Source organism: Petromyzon marinus, chromosome 62 (genome assembly GCF_048934315.1).
Source record: "Petromyzon marinus isolate PM22_M1 ecotype Great Lakes invasive population chromosome 62, UKy_Petmar_22M1.pri1.0, whole genome shotgun sequence".
Taxonomy (NCBI): Eukaryota; Metazoa; Chordata; class Hyperoartia; order Petromyzontiformes; family Petromyzontidae; genus Petromyzon; species Petromyzon marinus.
In genome coordinates this window covers 9,277,304-9,300,512 of record NC_133728.1, presented here as the reverse complement: position 1 = coordinate 9,300,512, position 23,209 = coordinate 9,277,304, and the positions used below count along the sequence as shown (strand labels likewise).

General features: G+C 46.9%; 1 protein-coding gene across 1 annotated transcript in view; it reads right to left on the bottom strand.

Moving 5' to 3' along the window:
• Positions 1-23,209, bottom strand: part of LOC116955923 (ST14 transmembrane serine protease matriptase) — an 88,673-nt gene that overhangs the window by 40,875 nt on the left and 24,589 nt on the right. The window contains 1 exon segment of the mRNA XM_076053761.1: positions 13,787-13,964. Within this exon segment, the coding sequence (XP_075909876.1) occupies positions 13,787-13,858 (72 nt within the window). The 5' untranslated portion in view covers positions 13,859-13,964.

Here is a 23,209-nt window from a genome sequence, read left to right as displayed (position 1 = left end):
ACAAAAGCTTCTAGATTTGAATTTTTCGTGACTGCAAGGATCCACACTCTTTGATTTTTCGGTAAAGTCACTTAGGTGAAAAATGAAATAAAATAAATTACGTTTCGGAAGCAACACAAGCAACCATTTTTCGATTCAAAGCTTTTGTGACTGCAATGATTCATCTTCTTTGGTTCTTTCGGTAAAGTCACGTAGAATGAGAATAAAATAATAAATTGATAAAATAAAATAACACAATAATATTCTCACGACGTTTCGGCCACAACACAAGCGGCCTTCATCAGGTGAAGGGACGAGACTGTCTGGTAGGACTCCAGCGCTGTCCTACCAGACAGTCTCGTCCCTTCACTTGATGAAGGCCGCTTGTGTTGTGGCCGAAACGTCGTGAGAATATTATTGTGTTATTTTATTTTATCAATTTATTATTTTATTCTCATTCTACGTGACTTTACCGAAAGAACCAAAGAAGACAAGCAACCATCATCGGATGTTGACTGCTCCAGCAAAATTACTGAAGCGTACGAACAAAAACTGTTACGGCATGCGGTGGCTGGGCATGCGGGCTACATGTCCCAGCCAACGCAGCCTTGCCTGCCGGAGGAGCTCACCGATGGGACCTTGCCCAGATCTTTCGAGGGTTTGTGAGCTCCTCACACAATCCAGCCTGGTTAAACCCAGGATGGATCGTAAGTAGGCCAGCCTAAATGTTTCCAAACGGCGAAGATGTTCCATTAGGGGGGTCCACGTTTCGCAAGCGTAGAGAAGGGAGGGAATGACCGTGGCCGAGAAGACCTGAAGCTTAGTGCGGCGCGACAGACCAGGTAGCTTCCACACAGCGTTACGCAACCGATGAAAAGATATTGCCGCTCGACTGATTCGGAGTGAGACCTCTGCTGTTAAACCGGAGCTGGACATGAGCACACTGCCCAGGTATGGGAAACTCTCCACTCTCTCCACAACTGCCCCATCACCGATTGGGAGTTGTGGGGGTGGAGTGTCCGATGGTACAAAATACCCAGGCAACAACAGCAACCGCTATTCGCCACTAAGTGGCGGTGACGTCACCACGACGCTTGTGCCAGGCTACGAAATCACGACTTAAAAAAATACCCAGGCACACACACACACGCACGCGCACACACACACACACACACGCGTACACACGCGCACACACACGCGCACACACGCGCAAACACACGCACACGCGCACACACACGCACACGCGCGCACACACACACGCACACACACGCACGCGCGCACACACGCACGCACGCACACACGCACGCACACACGCACACACACACACGCGCGCGCACACACACGCAACGCACACACGCACGCGCACACACACGCGCACACACACACGCACACACGCGCAAACACACACACACGCGCAAACACACACGCACGCGCACACACACACGCGCAAACACACACACGCACACACGCGCAAACACACACGCACGCGCACACACACACGCGCAAACACACGTACACGCACACACACACACGTGCGCACACACACACGCATGCACGCGCACACACACACACGCGCGCACACACACACACACGCGCGCACACACACACACACGCGCGCACACACACACACGCACACACACACGCACGCACACACACACGCGCGCACACACACACACACACACAAACGGACACACACGCACTGCACACAGTGGTAGTGTCGTGGATGCATCACCTTTGTGTCGCCTACTCGTGCCAGCGCCAGCTTCACCACTTGTTACAGCGCCAGCCTCACTACCGTTACCATGGCAGCCTCACTACCGTTACCATGGCAGCCTCACTACCGTTACCATGGCAGCCTCACCACCGTTACCATGGCATTATGACTACCGTTACCATGGCAGCCTCACTACCATTACCATGGCAGCCTCACTACCGTTACCATGGCAGTTTCACTACCCATTACCATGGCAGCCTCACTACCCATTACCATGGCAGCCTCACTACCCGTTACCATGCCAGCCTCACTACCCGTTACCATGGCAGCCTCACTACCGTTACCATGGCAGCCTCACTACCCGTTACCATGGCAGCCTCACTACCCGTTACCATGGCAGCCTCACTACCCGTTACCATGCCAGCCTCACTACCCGTTACCATGGCAGCCTCACTACCGTTACCATGGCAGCCTCACTACCCGTTACCATGCCAGCCTCACTACCCGTTACCATGGCAGCCTCACTACAGTTACCATGGCAGCCGCACTACCGTTACCATGGCAGCCTCACTACCCGTTACCATGGCAGCCTCACTACCCGTTACCATGGCAGCCTCAATACCCGTTACCATGGCAGCCTCGCGATCCGTTACCATGACAGCTCGCAAAATCCTGCTGAGCGGGGGTCGGGATTGACGAAGCAAATCACCATCATCCCTGCCTCCGCGGGTCGATAAAATGTGTACCACTGTGTGCGCAGGGGGTGGGGGAGTGGCAGTGTAGCGGTCAGCGCTATGCTGCGGCTACGAAGAGTTTGTTTCCCCGCTCACGGCCACCAACAACGGTGACGATGAATGATCTGAACCGGTCGTGGGCCTCCCCTTGGGTCGACACTCCCTCGCCACGGGGATGTGGAATTGGCACCCCTGGCCGTGCAGGGCCATTTCTTATACGGGACAGGGGCACCGATTCCTCGTGTGTGTGCCGGGTTTCCCACCACGGAAGTTGCCCCGTTTCGCCGTTTTATTTTGTCACTTCTCCTGCTTGGACTCCGACTCACTCCGAGACTCACTCCACGACTCACTCTGAGACTCACTCCAACACTCACTCTGAGACTCACTCTGAGACTCACTGCGAGGCTCACTGCGAGGCTCACTGCGAGCCTCACTCCTAGACTCACTTAGACTCACTTAGACTCACTTAGAGTCACTTAGACTCACTCCAAGACTCACTAAGACTCACTCCGAGACTCACTCCAAGACTCACTTAGACTCAGACTCACTCCGAGACTCACTTAGACTCACTCCGAGACTCACTCCGAGACTCACTTAGACTCACTTAGACTCACTCCGAGACTCACTCCGAGACTCACTCCGAGACTCACTCGGAGACTCACTTAGACTCACTTAGACTCACTCCGAGACTCACTTAGACTCACTTAAACTCACTCTGAGACTCACTCCGAGACTCACTTAGACTCACTCAGACACTCACTCAGAGACTCACTCAGAGACTCACTCCGAGACTCACTTAGACTCACTTAGACTCACTTAGACTCACTTAGACTCACTTAGACTCACTCCGAGACTCACTTAGACTCACTCCGAGACTCACTTAAACTCACTACAAGACTCACTCCAAGACTCACTTAGACTCACTCAGAGACTCACGCCGAGACTCACGCCGAGACTCACTTAGACTCACTTAGACTCACTCCGAGACTCACTCCGAGGCTCACTTAGACTCACTCCGAGACTCACTCCGAGACTCACTCCGAGGCTCACTTAGACTCACTTAGACTCACTCCGAGTCTCACTCCGAGACTCACTCCGAGACTCACTTAGACTCACTGAGACTCACTCCGAAACTCAATTAGACTCACTTAGACTCACTCTGAGACTCAATTAGACTCACTCCGAGACTCACTTAAACTCACTCCGAGACTCACTCAGACTCACTTAGACTCACTCCGAGGCTCACTTAGACTCACTTAGACTCACTCCGAGACTCACTCCGAGACTCATTTAGACTCACTGAGACTCACTCCGAGACTCACTCCGAGACTCATTTAGACTCACTGAGACTCACTCTGAGACTCACTCTGAGACTCACTCTGAGACTCACTCTGAGACTCACTCTGAGACTCACTCTGAGACTCACTCCGAGGCTCACTTAGACTCACTTAGACTCACTCCGAGTCTCACTCCGAGACTCACTCCGAGACTCACTTAGACTCACTGAGACTCACTCCGAAACTCAATTAGACTCACTTAGACTCACTTAGACTCACTCTGAGACTCAATTAGACTCACTCCGAGACTCACTTAAACTCACTCCGAGACTCACTCAGACTCACTTAGACTCACTCCGAGGCTCACTTAGACTCACTTAGACTCACTCCGAGACTCATTTAGACTCACTGAGACTCACTCCGAGACTCACTCCGAGACTCATTTAGACTCACTGAGACTCACTCTGAGACTCACTCTGAGACTCACTCTGAGACTCACTCTGAGACTCATTCTGAGACTCACTTAAACTCACTCCGAGATTCACTCCGAGACTCACTTAGACTCACTCCGAGGCTCACTTAGACTCACTCCGAGACTCACTCCGAGACTCACTCCGAGACTCACTTAGACTCACTTAGACTCACTTAGACTCACTCCGAGACTCACTTAGACTAACTTAGACTCACTTAGACTCACTCCGAGACTGACTTAGACTCACTCCGAGACTCACTCCGAGACACACTCCGAGACTCACTCCGACTCACTTAGACTCACTCTGCGACTCACTTAGACTCACTCCAAGGCTCACTTAGACTCACTCCAAGGCTCACTTAGACTCACTCCGAGACTCACTTAGACTCACTTAAACTTACTTAGACTCACTCCGAGACTCACTTAGACTCACGCCGAGACTCACTTAGACTCACTCCGAGACTCACTTAGACTCACTCTGAGACTCACTTAGACTCACTCCGAGGCTCACTTAGACTCACTTAGACTCACTCCGAGACTCACTCCGAGACTCACTCCGAGACTCACTCCGAGACTCACTCCGAGACTCACTCCGAGACTCACTCCGAGCCTCACTTAGACTCACTCCGAGACTCACTTAGACTCACTCCGAAACTCATTCCGAGACTCACTTAGACTCACTCCGAGACTCACTCCGAGACTCACTCCGAGACTCACTCCGAGACTCACTCCGAGACTCACTCCGAGACTCACTCCGAGACTCACTTAGACTCACTTAGACTCACTTAGACTCACTCCGAGACTCGCTTAGACTCACTCCGAGACTCACTCACTCCGAGACTCCGCACAGGAGCCTCCGGCTCGGTCGCTACAAACTCTGGCTTACGCCGCCACTTTAAAAAACAGACACACAATATAAATATTCTATCTACGGGAAATCATCGATTATCTGGCGGCTTACGGGGGGGTGGGATGGGAAGGGTGGTGACGGATGAAAAAAAAAATGCCGGATAATCGCTACATCATGATTTAAAATATCTTACTTTTGCAAATTCTCGCGTGACGCTATGTTTTTCGTGTGTCTACGGTGTGCAATTGGCTTTAATAAACTTGCACATGGCTTAACACGCAGTAGCACGCTTTCGCGACCAATATTATCCATAACAGAGCGCTTTTGCGATAGATCGCGTGAACGCAGATGTGTGTCGTTAAACCCTCCACCACTCGACACGGCCAATTAGTAAGCTTCATCGCAACCCTGGCTGTCGCCTGATTTTTCTGCTTGTCATAGTTACCGGACGAAACGTCACAGTTACTCGAATTGTAAATGGTTGTAGCGGGTTTACTCTCCAACACACAAGCGGTTAGTGCGAAACCAGTAACGAATTGGCCACGTTTTGTTAAAGTGACGAACCCCTTGTTGATTGGCCGTGTCGGGTGGTGGCCGGTTTAACGACACGATCTCACCCCCCAAAAAAACCTCCAATACGGAAAACCAACCAATACACCAGAAGAAATATCCTGCCGTAAAAAAAGTTGCCGTCTTCACCGTTACCGTAACTTGCCACCTCAACCTGGGAAAAAAAAACCTCTGCGTGGAGGCGATGTACGTGGTACCGCTACGCTGTTGTTGACTACCGCTGGTCTTGTGTTTCACTATCGCTTGTGTTTCACTATCGCAGGACTTGTTTCACTATGGCTTGTGTTTCACTATGGCTTGTGTTTCACTATGGCTTGTGTTTCACTATGGCTTGTGTTTCACTATCGCCGCACTTGTGTTTCACTATCGCTTGTGATTCACTATCGCTTGTGTTTCACTATCGCTTGTGTTTCACTGGCTTGTGTTTCACTATCGCCGCACTTGTGTTTCACTATCGCCGCACTTGTATTTCACTATCACCTGTGTTTCACTATCGCCTGTGTTTCACTCTCGCCTGTGTTTCACTATCGCCTGTGTTTCACTATCCCTTGTGTTTCACTATCGCTTGTGTTTCACTATCGCCTGTGTTTCACTATCGCCTGTGTTTCACTATCGCCTGTGTTTCACTATCGCTTGTGATTCACTATCGCTTGTGTTTCACTATCGCTTGTGTTTCACTATGGCTTGTGTTTCACTATCGCTTGTGTTTCACTATCGCCAGACTTGTGTTTTACTATCGCTTGTGTTTCACTATCGCCAGACTTGTGTTTCACTATCGCTTGTGTTTCACTATCGCTTGCGTTTCACTATCGCTTGTGTTTCAATATCGCTTGTGTTTCACTATCGCCAGACTTGTGTTTCACTATCGCTTGTGTTTCACTATCGCTTGTGATTCACTATTGCTTGTGTTTCACTATCGCTTGTGTTTCACTATGGCTTGTGTTTCACTATCGCTTGTGTTTTACTATCGCTTGTGTTTCACTATCGCCAGACTTGTGTTTCACTATCGCTTGTGTTTCACTATCGCTTGTGATTCACCATCGCTTGTGTTTCACTATCGCTTGTGTTTCACTATCGCTTGTGTTTCACTATCGCTTGTGTTTCACTATCGCCAGACTTGTGTTTCACTATCGCTTGCGTTTCACTATCGCTTGCGTTTCACTATCGCTTGTGTTTCAATATCGCTTGTGTTTCACTATCGCCAGACTTGTGTTTCACTATTGCCAGACTTGTGTTTCACTATCGCTTGTGTTTCACTATCGCCAGACTTGTGTTTCACTATCGCCAGACTTGTGTTTCACTATCGCTTGTGTTTCACTATCGCCAGACTTGTGTTTCACTATCGCTTGTGTTTCACTATCGCCAGACTTGTGTTTCACTATCGCTTGTGTTTCACTATCGCCAGACTTGTGTTTCACTATCGCCAGACTTGTGTTTCACTATCGCTTGTGTTTCACTATCGCCAGACTTGTGTTTCACTATCGCTTGTGTTTCACTATCGCCAGACTTGTGTTTCACTATCGCCAGACTTGTGTTTCACTATCGCCAGACTTGTGTTTCACTATCGCCAGACTTGTGTTTCACTATCGCTTGTGTTTCACTATCGCCGGACTGGTTTACAGCCTTTGGAGCGGTCTCGCTGGATCAGTCGCCGGGACCGATCCAAATAATGTTGAAAGCAGCCGGATATATAGAATCGCGCGCCGAGTAATCGATGATCAACTGCTATATATAATGGGGGGGTAATTTTTTTTACATACAGTGAGGGAAAAAAGTATTTGATCCCATGCTGCTTTTGTACGTTTGCCCACTGACAAAGAAATGATCAGTCTATAATTTTAATGGTAGGTTTATTTGAACAGTGAGAGACAGAATAACAACAAAAAAATCCAGAAAAACGCATGTCAAAAATGTTATGAATTGATTTGCATTTTAATGAGGGAAATAAGTATTTGACCCCTCTGCAAAACATGACTTAGTACTTGGTGGCAAAACCCTTGTTGGCAATCACAGAGGTCAGACGTTTCTTGTCGTTGGCCACCAGGTTTGCACACATCTCAGGAGGGATTTTGTCCCACTCCTCTTTGCAGATCTTCTCCAAGTCATTAAGGTTTCGAGCCTGACGTTTGGCAACTCGAACCTTCAGCTCCCTCCACAGATTTTCTATGGGATTAAGGTCTGGAGACTGGCTAGGCCACTCCAGGACCTTAATGTGCTTCTTCGTGAGCCACTCCTTTGTTGCCTTGGCCGTGTGTTTTGGGTCATTGTCATGCTGGAATACCCATCCACGACCCATTTTCAATGCCCTGGCTGAGGGAAGGAGGTTCTCACCCAAGATTTGACGGTACATGGCCCCGTCATCATCCCTTTGATGCGGTGAAATTGTCCTGTTTCCTTAGCAGAAAAACACCCCCAAAGCATAATGTTTCCACCTCCGTGTTTGACGGTGGGGATGGTGTTCTTGGGGTCATAGGCAGCATTCCTCCTCCAAACACGGCGAGTTGAGTTGATGCCAAAGAGCTCCATTTTGGTCTCATCTGACCACAACACTTTCACCCAGTTCTCTGAATCATTCAGATGTTCATTGGCAAAACTTCAGACGGGCATGTATATGTGCCTTCTTGAGCAGGGGGACCTTGCAGGCGCTGCAGGATTGCAGTCCTTCACGGCGTAGTGTTACCAATTATTTTCTTGGTGCCTATGGTCCCAGCTGCTTTGATATCATTGTCAAGATCCTCCCGTGTAGTTCTGGGCTGATTCCTCACCGTTCTCATGACCATTGCAACTCCACGAGGTGAGATCTTGCATGGAGCCCTAGGCCGAGGGAGATTGACAGTTCTTTTGTGCTTCTTCCATTTGCGAATAATCGCACCAACTGTTGTCACCTTCTCACCAAACTGCTTGGCAATGGTCTTGTAGCCCATTCCAGCCTTGTGTAGCTCTACAATCTTGTCCCTGACATGCTTGGAGAGGTCTTTGGTCTTGGCCATGGTTGAGAGTTTGGAATCTGATTGATTGCTTCTGTGGACAGGTGTCTTTTATACAGGTAACAAACTGAGATTAGGAGCACTTCCTCTAAGAGTGTGCTCCTAATCTCAGCTCGTTGCCTGTATAAAAGACACCTGGGAGCCAGAAATCTTTCTGTTTGAGAGGGGGTCAAATACTTATTTCCCTCATTAAAATGCAAATCAATTTATAACATTTCTGACATGCGTTTTTCTGGATTTTGTTGTTGTTATTCTGTCTCTCACTGCTCGAATAAACCTACCATTAAAATTATAGCCTGACCAATTCTTTGTCAGTGGGCAAACGTACAAAATCAGCAGGGGATCAAATACTTTTTTTCCCTCACTGTACATCAATCAATTCACAGCCAAGGGCACGAAAAACATCCGTCGATGGGAGGGAGAAAAAAAAAGAACCGAAGACGACAACGAATCATTGTGGCGTGTGTGTGTGTGTGTGTCGGTGAGCCAGGTCAACCGGTTTGCTGCCAGGGATTCTTCACCCAACGCCCACAAAGTTCACGTGCCGAGAGTTCGCCCAGCCGGCTACGGTGGTGAGGAAGCCGCCAGCCTGAGCCACCGCCCGTGCCCCCCCCCCCCCCCGCAAATTAGCACCACCATTTAGCACGGTCGGCTACTACGGAACGAATGAAGTTCGTACGTACGCCACACGATACACTAGATACTACACACTACTGTACACTGCCCTTCTATACACTACACTACTATACACTGTATACTACAACACACTACAATAAACACTACAATACACTGCACTATCCACTAATAAACACTACATACTACAACGCACTATCCACTAATATACACTACATACTATAATATACGCGACACTGCACTATCCACTAATATACACTGCACTATCCACTAATATACACGACATACTACGATACACTATATACTATGACACACTATATACGAAAATACACTACACACTACTATGCACTACACTATCCACTATTATACATGACAATGTACACTACACACAACAAACGATTAGCACGGTTGGTTACATATGGTGCGAAAGAAGTTCAACATACGCACACACTACACTACTATACACTACTGTACACTATACACTACTATACACGGCACTGTACACTAATATACTACACACAACCTCCAATTAGCATGGCTGGCTGCATATGGTGCCAAATAAGTTCAACATCCATCCACACACAAAGAGTCAGACTCATATTTAGAACTGCTTTGTGTTTAGTTTGTTGTCCTTCCCCCCACCCCCCCACACCTCCGATTAACCATGGTTGGCTACGCATGGTAGTTGAAAGAGTTTAGTGGCACCTGAGCCAGTTCACGTCCCGATTGGAGGAGAAAAACACAGCCATGGACTGGAGCACAGCCGTCGGGATGGGGAATGGCACACAAGGGGACTCTTACTAACATTCGACTTACAAACTTTCAGAGATAACGAACATACCCGATCCGTATGTCCGGTTGCCTGTTCGGACCAAGAGTCGTAAATTCAACCAACGCACAATTCATGGCGGTGGTGGCATCTACATCTACAGAACGTGAAGAACCAGTGGCATCTACATCTAACATGAAGAACCAGTGGCATCTACATCTGCAGAACGTGAAGAACCAGTGGCATCTACATCTGTATAACGTGAAGAACCAGTGGCATCTACATCTACAGAACGTGAAGAACCAGTGGCATCTACATCTGTATAACGTGAAGAACCAGTGGCATCTACATCTACAGAACATGAAGAACCAGTGGCATCTACATCTGTATAACGTGAAGAACCAGTGGCATCTACATCTGTATAACGTGAAGAACCAGTGGCATCTACATCTACAGAACGTGAAGAACCAGTGGCATCTACATCTGCAGAACGTGAAGAACCAGTGGCATCTACATCTGTATAACGTGAAGAACCAGTGGCATCTACATCTGCAGAGCATTAAGAACCAGTGGCATCTACATCTGCAGAGCGTGAAGAACCAGTGGCATCTACATCTGTAGAATATGAAGAACCAGTGGCATCTACATCTGCAGAACGTGAAGAACCAGTGGCATCTACATCTGTAGAATATGAAGAACCAGTGGCATCTACATCTGTAAAACGTGAAGAACCAGTGGCATCTACATCTGTAAAACGTGAAGAACCAGTGGCATCTACATCTGCAGAACGTGAAGAAGCAGTGGCATCTACATCTGTATAACGTGAAGAACCAGTGGCATCCACATCTGCAGAACATGAAGAACCAGTGGCATTTACATCTGCAGAACGTGAAGAACCAGTGGCATCTACATCTGTGTAACGTGAAGAACCAGTGGCATCTACATCTGCAGAACGTGAAGAACCAGTGGCATCTACATCTGTATAACGTGAAGAACCAGTGGCATCTACATCTGTGTAACATGAAGAACCAGTGGCATCTACATCTGCAGAACATGAAGAACCAGTGGCATCTACATCTGCAGAACATGAAGAACCAGTGGCATCTACATCTGCAGAACGTGAAGAACCAGTGGCATCTACATCTGCAGAACGTGAAGAACCAGTGGCATCTACATCTGCAGAACGTGAAGAACCAGTGGCATCTACATCTGTGTAACGTGAAGAACCAGTGGCATCTACATCTTCAGAGCATTAAGAACCAGTGGTATCTACATCTGCAGAACGTGAAGAACCAGTGGCATCTACATCTGTATAACGTGAAGAACCAGTGGCATCCACATCTGCAGAACATGAAGAACCAGTGGCATCTACATCTGCAGAACGTGAAGAACCAGTGGCATCTACATCTGTGTAACGTGAAGAACCAGTGGCATATACATCTGTATAACGTGAAGAACCAGTGGCATCTACATCTGTGTAACGTGAAGAACCAGTGGCATCTACATCTACAGAACGTGAAGAACCAGTGGCATCTACATCTGCAGAACGTGAAGAACCAGTGGCATCTACATCTGTATAACGTGAAGAACCAGTGGCATCTACATCTGTGTAACGTGATGAACCAGTGGCATCTACATCTGCAGAACGTGAAGAACCAGTGGCATCTACATCTGCAGAACGTGAAGAACCAGTGGCATCTACATCTGTATAACTTGAAGAACCAGTGGCATCTACATCTACAGAACATGAAGAACCAGTGGCATCTACATATGCAGAACATGAAGAACCAGTGGCATCTACATCTGCAGAACATGAAGACCAGTGGCATCTACATCTGCAGAACGTGAAGAACCAGTGGCATCTACATCTGCAGAACGTGAAGAACCAGTGGCATCTACATCTACAGAACGTGAAGAACCAGTGGCATCTACATCTGCAGAACGTGAAGAACCAGTGGCATCTACATCTGTATAACGTGAAGAACCAGTGGCATCTACATCTGCAGAGCATTAAGAACCAGTGGCATCTACATCTGCAGAGCGTGAAGAACCAGTGGCATCTACATCTGTAGAATATGAAGAACCAGTGGCATCTACATCTGCAGAACGTGAAGAACCAGTGGCATCTACATCTGTAGAATATGAAGAACCAGTGGCATCTACATCTGTAAAACGTGAAGAACCAGTGGCATCTACATCTGTAAAACGTGAAGAACCAGTGGCATCTACATCTGCAGAACGTGAAGAAGCAGTGGCATCTACATCTGTATAACGTGAAGAACCAGTGGCATCTACATCTGTGTAACATGAAGAACCAGTGGCATCTACATCTGCAGAACATGAAGAACCAGTGGCATCTACATCTGCAGAACATGAAGAACCAGTGGCATCTACATCTGCAGAACGTGAAGAACCAGTGGCATCTACATCTGCAGAACGTGAAGAACCAGTGGCATTTACATCTGTATAACGTGAAGAACCAGTGGCATCTACATCTGTGTAACGTGAAGAACCAGTGGCATCTACATCTTCAGAGCATTAAGAACCAGTGGTATCTACATCTGCAGAACGTGAAGAACCAGTGGCATCTACATCTGTGTAACGTGAAGAACCAGTGGCATCTACATCTGTGTAACGTGAAGAACCAGTGGCATCTACATCTACAGAACGTGAAGAACCAGTGGCATCTACATCTGCAGAACGTGAAGAACCAGTGGCATCTACATCTGTATAACGTGAAGAACCAGTGGCATCTACATCTGTGTAACGTGATGAACCAGTGGCATCTACATCTGCAGAACGTGAAGAACCAGTGGCATCTACATCTGCAGAACGTGAAGAACCAGTGGCATCTACATCTGTATAACTTGAAGAACCAGTGGCATCTACATCTACAGAACATGAAGAACCAGTGGCATCTACATATGCAGAACATGAAGAACCAGTGGCATCTACATCTGCAGAACATGAAGACCAGTGGCATCTACATCTGCAGAACGTGAAGAACCAGTGGCATTTACATCTGTATAACGTGAAGAACCAGTGGCATCTACATCTGCAGAACGTGAAGAACCAGTGGCATCTACATCTGTGTAACGTGAAGAACCAGTGGCATCTACATCTACAGAACGTGAAGAACCAGTGGCATCTACATCTGCAGAATGTGAAGAAACAGTGACATCTATTCTAGATTTAAAGCTTTCGTGACTGCTAGGATCCATACTCTTTGGTTCTATTGGGTAAAGTCACGTAGGTGAAAATAAAATAACAAAAAATCACGACGTTTCGGCCACAACACAAGCGGCCTTCATCAGGTGAAGGGACGAGACTGTCAGCGCTGTCCTCCAGACAGTCTCGTCCCTTCACCTGATGAAGGCCGCTTGTGTTGTGGCCGAAACGTCGTGATTTTTTGTTATTTTATGTTCACCTTCGTGACTTTACCCAATAGAACCAAAGAGTGGCATCTATATCTGCATAATGTGAAGAACCAGTGGCATCTACATTGAACCCACGACCTCCTGTACACCAAGCGAGGAAGTCAACATCTCCTAGCCACCGTGATGATGATGAGACATGCAAACTACAAATATACAGCAGGCATCGTCAAGGTCGGAATCGAACCCACGACCTCCTGTGTACCAGGCGAGGTAGTTAACATCTCATAGCCACCGCGGCGCCCCAAAGTGGTGGTGACCCCTTGTCCATTGCAGGGGTCATAGGTCGCCAGAGGTCATGGAGAGAGGAAGGCCCCCCCCCCACGTCCCCCCTGCTCCACCCCCCCTCCCCGTCTCTCCGGCTCACCTCATCGTCGCCACCGCCGTCATTGCTGCTGCTCGTCGGCTTCCCGTTGTCTCTCCTCGGCTCCTTCCCCATGGCACTCGCTCTGGGAGGAGGAGGGGGAGGAGGAGGAGGTGGCGGTGGTCGGCTACGTCCCCACTGGCACCACGCACGTGTGTGTGTGCGCGCGCGTGCGCGTCACCTGGTAGGATGGAACAACAGATGAGCATCGGTGTCAGTCATCAACAGCATCATCAGCATCATCATCAGCAGCAGTATCAGCAGCAGTATCAGCAGCAGTATCAGCAGCAGTATAAGCAGCATAATCATCAGCAGCAGCATCAGAAGCATCATCATCATCAGCAGCATCATCAGTAGTATCAGTAGCAGCATTATTATCATCATCATAATCAGCAGCATTATCATCGTAATCAGCAGCATTATTTTCAACAAGAGCAGTATCAGCAGCAGCATCATTATCATCATCAGCAGCATCATTATCATCATCAGTAGCAGTATCAGCAGCAGCATCATCATCATCAGCAGCAGCATCAGCATCATCATCATCAGCAGCAACATCAGCAGCAGTATCACCAGCATCATCATCATCATCAGCAACAACATCATCATCATCATCAGCAGCATCATCATCATCAGTATCAGCAGCATCATCACCAGCATCATCATCAGCAGCATAGGGTATAGGATCGGATAGGGCAGGGGTCCCCAATCCCCGGGCCGTGGACCGGTACCGGTCCGTGGCCTTGTTAGGAACCGGGCCGCACAGTAGCAGGAGGTGAGAGCGGTGAGTCAGCACGTGTGGCCCGCCCACATTGTTTTATTATTCACCGCTTCCGCCAGCGCCTCTTTCCCGCACTGCGCACTCAGTCTCAGTGTTGGTATAAAGCCCACAAGCTCTAACCCCTAGTAGCCAACATGAGTAAAAAGACAAACGTCGCTGGAGAGCTTCTTTGAGAAGGGGGAAAGACTCAACGATGAACCCCCGCCTCCCCGATCCGTGAAAAAAATTGTCTTCCACGAAACCGGTCTCTGGTGCCAAAAAGGTTGTGGAGCGCTGGGATAGGGTATAGGATGTACCGATTAGGGTGTTGTGAATGCGCAGTAGGGGGTAGGATCAATACCAACGTCGTTTATGGGGCAATATGATTTTAAGGGCTGTGAAACAAGCCCAGTTGGAGCACGGAGGGCGAAGTTCAATCACCACGCATCGCACTGTAAGCACAGGACCTAGAGATACACAGAGACCCATAGAGTTACACAGAGACCCATAGAGTTACACAGAGACCCATAGAGTTACACAGAGACCCATAGAGTTACACAGAGACCCATAGAGCTACACAGAGACCCATAGAGCTACACAGAGACCCACAGAGCTACACAGAGACCCATAGAGTTACATAGAGACCCATAGAGTTACACAGAGACCCATAGAGTTACACAGAGACCCATAGAGTTACACAGAGACCCATAGAATTACACAGAGACCCATAGAGTTACACAGACCCATAGAGTTACACAGAGACCCATAGAGTTACACAGTGACCCATAGAGTTACACAGAGACCCATAGAGTTACAGAGAGACCCATAGAGTTACACAGAGACCCATAGAGTTACACAGACCCATAGAGTTACACAGAGACCCATAGAGTTACACAGAGACCCATAGAGTTACACAGAGACCCATAGAGTTACACAGAGACCCATAGAGTTACACAGAGACCCATAGAGTTACACAGAGACCCATAGAGTTACTCAGAGACCCATAGAGTTACACAGAGACCCATAGAGTTACACAGAGACCCATAGAGTTACACAGAGACCCACAGAGTTACACAGAGACCCATATAGTTACACAGAGACCCATAGCGTTACACAGAGACCCATAGAGTTACACAGAGACCCATAGAGTTACACAGAGACCCTTAGAGTTACACAGAGACCCATAGAGTTGCACAGAGACCCATTGAGCTACACAGAGACCCAATAGAGTTATACAGAGACCCATAGAGCTACACAGAGACTCAGAGTTACATAGAGACCCACAGAGTTACACAGAGACCCTTAGAGTTACACAGAGACCCATGGAGTTACACAGAGACCCTTAGAGTTACGCAGAGACCCATAGAGTTACGCAGAGACCCATAGAGTTACACAGAGACCTGTACAGAGACCCATATACAGTGAGGGAAAAAAAGTATTTGATCCCCTGCTGATTTTGTACGTTTGCCCACTGACAAAGAAAGGATCAGTCTATAATTTGAATGGTAGGTTTATTTGAACATTGAGAGACAGAATAATAACAAAAATCCAGAAAAACGCATGTCAAAAATGTTATAAATTGATTTGCATTTTAATGAGGGAAATAAGTATTTGACCCCCTCTCAATTAGAAAGATTTCTGGCTCCCAGGTGTCTTTTATACAGGTAACGAGCTGAGATTAGGAGCACACTTTTAAAGGAAGTGCTCCTAATCTCAGTTTGTTACCTGTATAAAAGACACCTGTCCACAGAATCAATCAATCAATCAGATTCCAAACTCTCCACCATGGCCAAGACCAAAGAGCTCTCCAAGGATGTCAGGGACAAGATTGTAGAGCTACACAAGGCTGGAATGGGCTACAAGACCATTGCCAAGCAGTTTGGTGAGAAGGTGACAACAGTTAATACGATTATTCGCAAATGGAAGAAGCACAAAAGAACTGTCAATCTCCCTCGGCCTGGGGCTCCATGCAAGATCTCACCTCGTGGAGTTGCAATGATCATGAGAACGGTGAGGAATCAGCCCAGAACTACACGGGAGGATCTTGACAATGATCTCATGGCAGCTGGGACCATAGTCACCAAGAAAACAATTGGCAACACTACGCCGTGAAGGACTGAAATCCTGCAGTGCCCGCAAGGTCCCCCTGCTCAAGAAAGCACATATACATGCCCGTCTGAAGTTTGACAATGAACATCTGAATGATTCAGAGGACAACTGGGTGAAAGTGTTGTGGTCAGATGAGACCAAAATGGAGCTCTTTGGCATCAGCTCAACTCGCCGTGTTTGGAGGAGGAGGAATGCTGCCTATGACCACAAACACCATCCCCACAGTCAAACATGGAGGTGGAAACATTATGCTTTGGGGGTGTTTTTCTGCTAAGGGGACAGGACAACTTCACCGCATCAAAGGGACAATGGATGGGGCCATGTACCGTCAAATCTTGGGTGAGAACCTCCTTCCCTCAGCCAGGGCATTGAAAATGGGTCGTGGATGAGTATTCCAGCATGACAATGACCCAAACACAAGACAACAAAGGAGTGGCACAAGAAGAAGCACATTAAGGTCCTGGAGTGGCCTAGCCAGTCTCCAGACCTTAATCCCATAGAAAATCTGAGGGAGCTGAAGGTTCGAGTTGCCAAACGTCAGCCTCGAAACCTTAATGACTTGGAGAAGATCTGCAAAGAGGAGTGGGACAAAATCCCTCCTGAGATGTGTGCAAACCTGGTGGCCAATTACAAGAAACGTCTGACCTCTGTGATTGCCAACAAGGGTTTTGCCACCAAGTACTAAGTCATGTTTTGCAAAGGGGTCAAATACTTATTTCCGTCATTAAAATGCAAATTAATTTATAAAATTTTTGACGTGCGTTTTTTTGGATTTTGTGGTTCTTATTCTGCCTCTCACTGTTCAAATAAACCTACCATTAAAATTATAGACTGATCATTTCTTTGTCAGCGGGCAAACGTACAAAAGCAGCAGGGGATCAAACACTTTTTTTCCCTCACTGTAGTTACACAGAGACCTGTGGAGACATGCCGAGGGGTCCCCCACAGACTTCAACTCCTAAATTATGTTTTTTTGTTATTTTAGCAGGTAAGGCCCCTTTGAGCTATATAGCTATTTTTTTTTCTATAGCAGCCACAGATAGTCCTGAACGCAGGTCGGTTCTGAATGTGGAGGGAGACAAACGCTAAGAAGCCGTACCCCCCCCTCCCGGCTCACCCGTGGGCTCATCGCCATCTGCTTACATCTATACATGAAATAAGTAATATTTGAAAACACTTTTTTTTTAAAAACACGCTTTAATAAAATGTACCGTCCTAGCAATGGAACAACTCCACCACGACTCCAGGAAGTGGCCCTGAAGCTCACCACGACCTAAGGGGCCGTGGTCATTTACAGCCAACGTCAGTTTACCGCAGACAATTAGAGCCAAGCCGAAACATAAGATATAAAAAATTATGTTTAGAATTTTTTAAATATAATTTTTTAATGATAGAATATAGTTTTGTCATCAGTATGACATAAGTATGCCAAGTTAGCAGCCGATAACGCATTGGGAAGTGGGTCAAAATTGAGTTTGAAGATTTGAGGATACAACAACAGAGAGAGTTAATATAAAAGAGTGTAATAAAAAAGGGAAATTTGTGAATGTGTCTCTGTTCGAAATGTTTAGCATACTTCCAAACATGCAAAATTTGGCTTGTGGGTAGCTTCCAGACTGTACACAATGCAAAAAGTATGAAAATAGACTTTTGCATTATTTTTTGGGAGGGGGTGGAGGCGCAGTAATGGATATATTTTGCTCGACAAGTGAGCGGTGACGTCACATCTGTGATGTCACCCGCATGCGGCAGCGTCACGCAGTGTGCCTGCTGACGTCACGCACCCCCCCCCCCCCACCCTCCGCGTAGGCCGTGTATTAATCCAAGACAAGAATCCAAGTCTCGGGCGAAACCGGGTTGAGTAAAGCTCGTGTTTTATATAGATGGCGCCCGTCACACACAGAACGCTCGCAAAAAAATGGAACCGCCGCACGACATCTCGCTGCCGAGCTCGTCAAGGAGGCTACAAACCATCGCTATGCCGACTCCTCTCATCCTCGCAGCAGCAGCGGCTACAAACCATCGCCATGCCGACTCCTCTTATCCTAGCAGCAGCAGCGGCGGCGGCGGATTTTGGCTCAACCGTCGAACAAAGGCGGTGCTGGTCACCTCATTGTCACGCTGTCAGATGCTATATACACTACACTATACACTACACTATAGACTACACTATACACTACACTATAGACTACACTATACACTACTATACACACTATACACTACACTATACACTACAATACACTCCACTATACACTACACTATGCACTCCACTATACTACACTATACACTCCACTATACTACACTTTACACTACACACTCTACTATACTACACTATACACTACTATACACTACACTTTACAATACTATGCACTACAATAAACTCCACTATGCTACACTATACATTACAATGCACTCCAATATACTATACTATACAGTATGCGACATTATACGCTACAAAATACACTGCCATACACGACACTATACACTACACACGACTATACAGTACACTATACACGACTATACACTACACTATACACTACTATACACTACACTGTACACTACTATACACTACACTACACACTACACTGTACACTACTATACACTACACTGTACACTACTATACACTACACTGTACACTACTATACACTACACTACACACTACTATACACTACACTACTATACACTACACTATACACTACTATACACTACACACTACTATACACTACACACTACACTACTATACACTACTACACTATATACTACACACTACACTATACACTACACTATACACTACACACTACTATACACGACACTTTGCACGACACTTTTGTCTCAGCAATCGAACAAAGACGGTGGGCGAGGTCACCGCATCATCGCGCGATGTTTTCAGACGCGGCTGCTTCTGCAGCCGTCTGGAACGCTCTTCCCTTCCCGATATGAGGAATGGGGTAGGGTATAGGATGGGGATACGCGTGGCATTGTCTTTGTACTGTTCGACTTTTGGCATTGTTCGCTCATCCGACACTGGTGGTGAGACGAGCCCATGAAGAAGGCCGCTGTCTCTGGCGTCGGCCAATCAGTTTTAAAGACAATGCATAGCACTGTTATCACAGCCATGTTTGTTTTGCATGTTCGCTGCAAGAACCGTGTGCAGTTAATGCAGTCACACTTGATGCCTTGCAAAAGGTTTTCCTATTTGGTGTTTGAACATCGTAACAACAACTCCTGTTCCGTTTCCAGAAAGGGTTAAAAAAAACTATTTTTATTTTTCATATTTTTGTTGAGTAGCAGCGGGATGGCGTCATGGGATAGGTGTGATGACGTCACGTGACGGGGATTGTAAGGGGGTACACACCTTAAGGGGGACACCCCGTGACGTAACGGGGGTCCCGTTGTGGGAGCCCGGGCCAAGTGGCGGCTAAGAGGGGCCCCGCTGCTCTCACTCGGTCGGACGGAGCCGGCTGCACCCCCCGTTCCGACTCGGGCGAGAGAGCGCGCCCCAAGGGAAATAGCCGAGGCTAGGGACCAGAGTAGAGCCGAGGTCCAAGGGAAGGGCCGAGTGTAGTGTGCACCTACCTCTGGTGCGTGAGTGTAGTGTGTTAATAACAGTGTTAATAAACCGGCGTAAGCCCTTACCTGAAACTCCCGAGTCAGCGTGGTTCTACACCTCAACACTTTGATACTGGCAAAAAAAAAAGGTCATTGCAAGTGGACTCTCGATTATCTGCGCCAATGACGGAAAGCACTGTCGCGGAAAATAAAAACTCGCGGATAATATGAAAATATAACCATCTTCCGCGGATCTCCATGCCAAAAAAAACCTCGCTTATAATTAGTACAAATAATATATTGATAATAAGTTTTTTTACCCTATTTTCTGGCAACAAAACAGCTGTGTTGAGTTGTTAAAACACCAAACTGAAACCTTTTACAAGGAATCATGTCTGCATTAACCACAATACTTGTGGTCAGAATGCAAACAAAGAGCACACTCTGATAATATGATGCATTTCGATTTTAAAGCTTTCGTGACTGCAGAGATTCATATTCTTGGTTCTTTCGGTAAAAGCTTCGTAGAAGGGAAACAATAAAATAATACAAAACAATACAATTCTCACGACGTTTCGATTGCGACACAAGCAATCATCATCAGGTGTGAAAACCACAGCAAGAAAAATTTTAAAAAGTGGTGGTTTTTAACCGCCACTTTTTTTTCAAATTTTCTTGCTGTGGTTTTCACACCTGATGATGATTGCTTGTGCTGCAGTCGAAACGTCGTGATACTTTTATTGTTTTATTTGTATTATTTTACTGTTTCCCTTCGACGTGACTTTACCGAAAGAACCAAGAATATGAATATATGCATTGTCTTTTAAACTGATTGGCCTCGTCTCAAACGGTGTTAGACCAGAGGATGCCAAAAGGCACACACAGCACAAAGACAATGCCACTATCAGAGTAATGAGAGCTCGGGCTGAGCAGCTACATCATGCCAGTACCAAAATATGATAATAGGGTTTTCCCCTTTTTTTATGGCAACAACTTAACACCTGTTTTGTGTTCTAGTCGTCCCGGCTTCGTAGATGAAAAAATCACAAAATAAAGTACAAGCACAACTGACGATTTCGATTGCTACCCTTTCGATATAGAGCGAACGCTAGTGATGGACCGACCGATCGATGCGCGTGCTCCGTGATGGTAACACTTCCCTTGCTCCCGCCCAGCAGAAGACTCCGGCCCACTGAGCGGATGACAACGGAGCCACAGCCAATCGACGTCAATCAAACTCCGCCACCCACCGTTGTGTCAAGATATTGCAACTACTGTACTGTAGAGGCGACCGCGTGGACTCTCGGATTAACCGGATGCAAGGCGATTTGCCCTGGTTGAAGCGCCGTGTGACTTGTCATAAACATTTCCAAGAATAATAATTATTTAGCGATAGTAGGTTTTTTTGGGTAAAATCACGTAAATATCTAAAAATGTCATTAAGCCCGCCACCACCCGACATAGCCAATTCGTAAAGGTTTGTCACGTTAACAGAACGTGGCCAATTCGTTACGAGTACAGCACACCGGTTGTGTTATGGAGAGTAAAGCCACAACAATTACAATTATAGCGTAGTGTATAGAGTCGTTACGAGTACAGCACACCGGTTGTGTTATGGAGAGTAAAGCCACAACAATTACAATTATAGCGTAGTGTATAGTGTCGTATGCTAGTTCAGCACACGGGTTGTGTTTTGGAGAGTAAAGCCACAACAATTACAATTATAGCGTAGTGTATAGTGTCGTTACTAGTACAACACACCGGTTGTGTTTTGGAGAGTAAAGCCACAACAATTACAATTATAGCGTAGTGTATAGTGTGGTTACTAGTACAGCACACCGGTTGTGTTTTGGAGAGTAAAGCCACAACAATTACAATTATAGCGTAGTGTATAGTGTGGTTACTAGTACAGCACACCGGTTGTGTTGGAGAGTAAAGCGACAACAATTACAATTATAGCGTAGTGTATAGTGTCGTATGCTAGTTCAGCACACCGGTTGTCTTTTGGAGAGTAAAGCCACAACAATTACAATTATAGCGTAGTGTATAGTGTCGTTACTAGTACAGCACACTGCTTGTGTTTTGGAAAGTAAAGCCCCAACAATTACAATTATAGCGTAGTGTATAGTGTCGTTACTAGTACAGCACACCGGTTGTGTTGGAGAGTAAAGCGACAACAATTACAATTATAGCGTAGTGTATAGTGTCGTATGCTAGTTCAGCACACCGGTTGTGTTTTGGAGAGTAAAGCCACAACAATTACAATTATAGCGTAGTGTATAGTGTCGTTACTAGTACAGCATAGCGTAGTTATATTGTCGTCACTAGTACAGCACACCGGTTGTGTTTTGGAGAGTAAAGCCACAACAATTACAATCTGAGTTAGACAGTAATTCCAACTAGCTTCATCAGGCGACAGCCAGATTGTTCATGTGGGCTTCAAGGAAAATTCCGGAGTTATAATTAATAAATAAAAATCTCAGATGCGCAGTTAATCCGCACGCAAGATAAACCACACGCGGATAAATATCGTGATTCTACCGCAGATTATTATTGCAAAAAAAGACAAAGATCCCCCGTATATCCTCAGCAGACTGTTGGGGCAAGCGCCGTCAGCGAGCACCTACGAAGGCCAGCATTGTGGCACACGAGATGGTGGGTGGACTACACCACGCCCGACCGCCTTTGTCTCCCCAGTGGCGATGTTTACTACACACCGCTATACCAGGTACTCATTTGAGGCCGAGACGATCTAGGGGAGGCGCAGAACCGGTTCAGATAATCGTCACTGGGTGGTGGTGGCCGTGAGCGGGAATCGAACCCCGGGTCGCTACTGCACCACCGCTCCCCGAGGAACTCCTGGACGCACACAACGATAAGATGCCTTCCCGGAAAAGCACGCGCATCTGAAAAAAAAAAACCACATCGTCCTCCATCAACGGCAATTTTCCCACGAGAAACAAAAACGGCAAACGATGGATTTGAGGGGTTGCGTGATTTCACTCTCA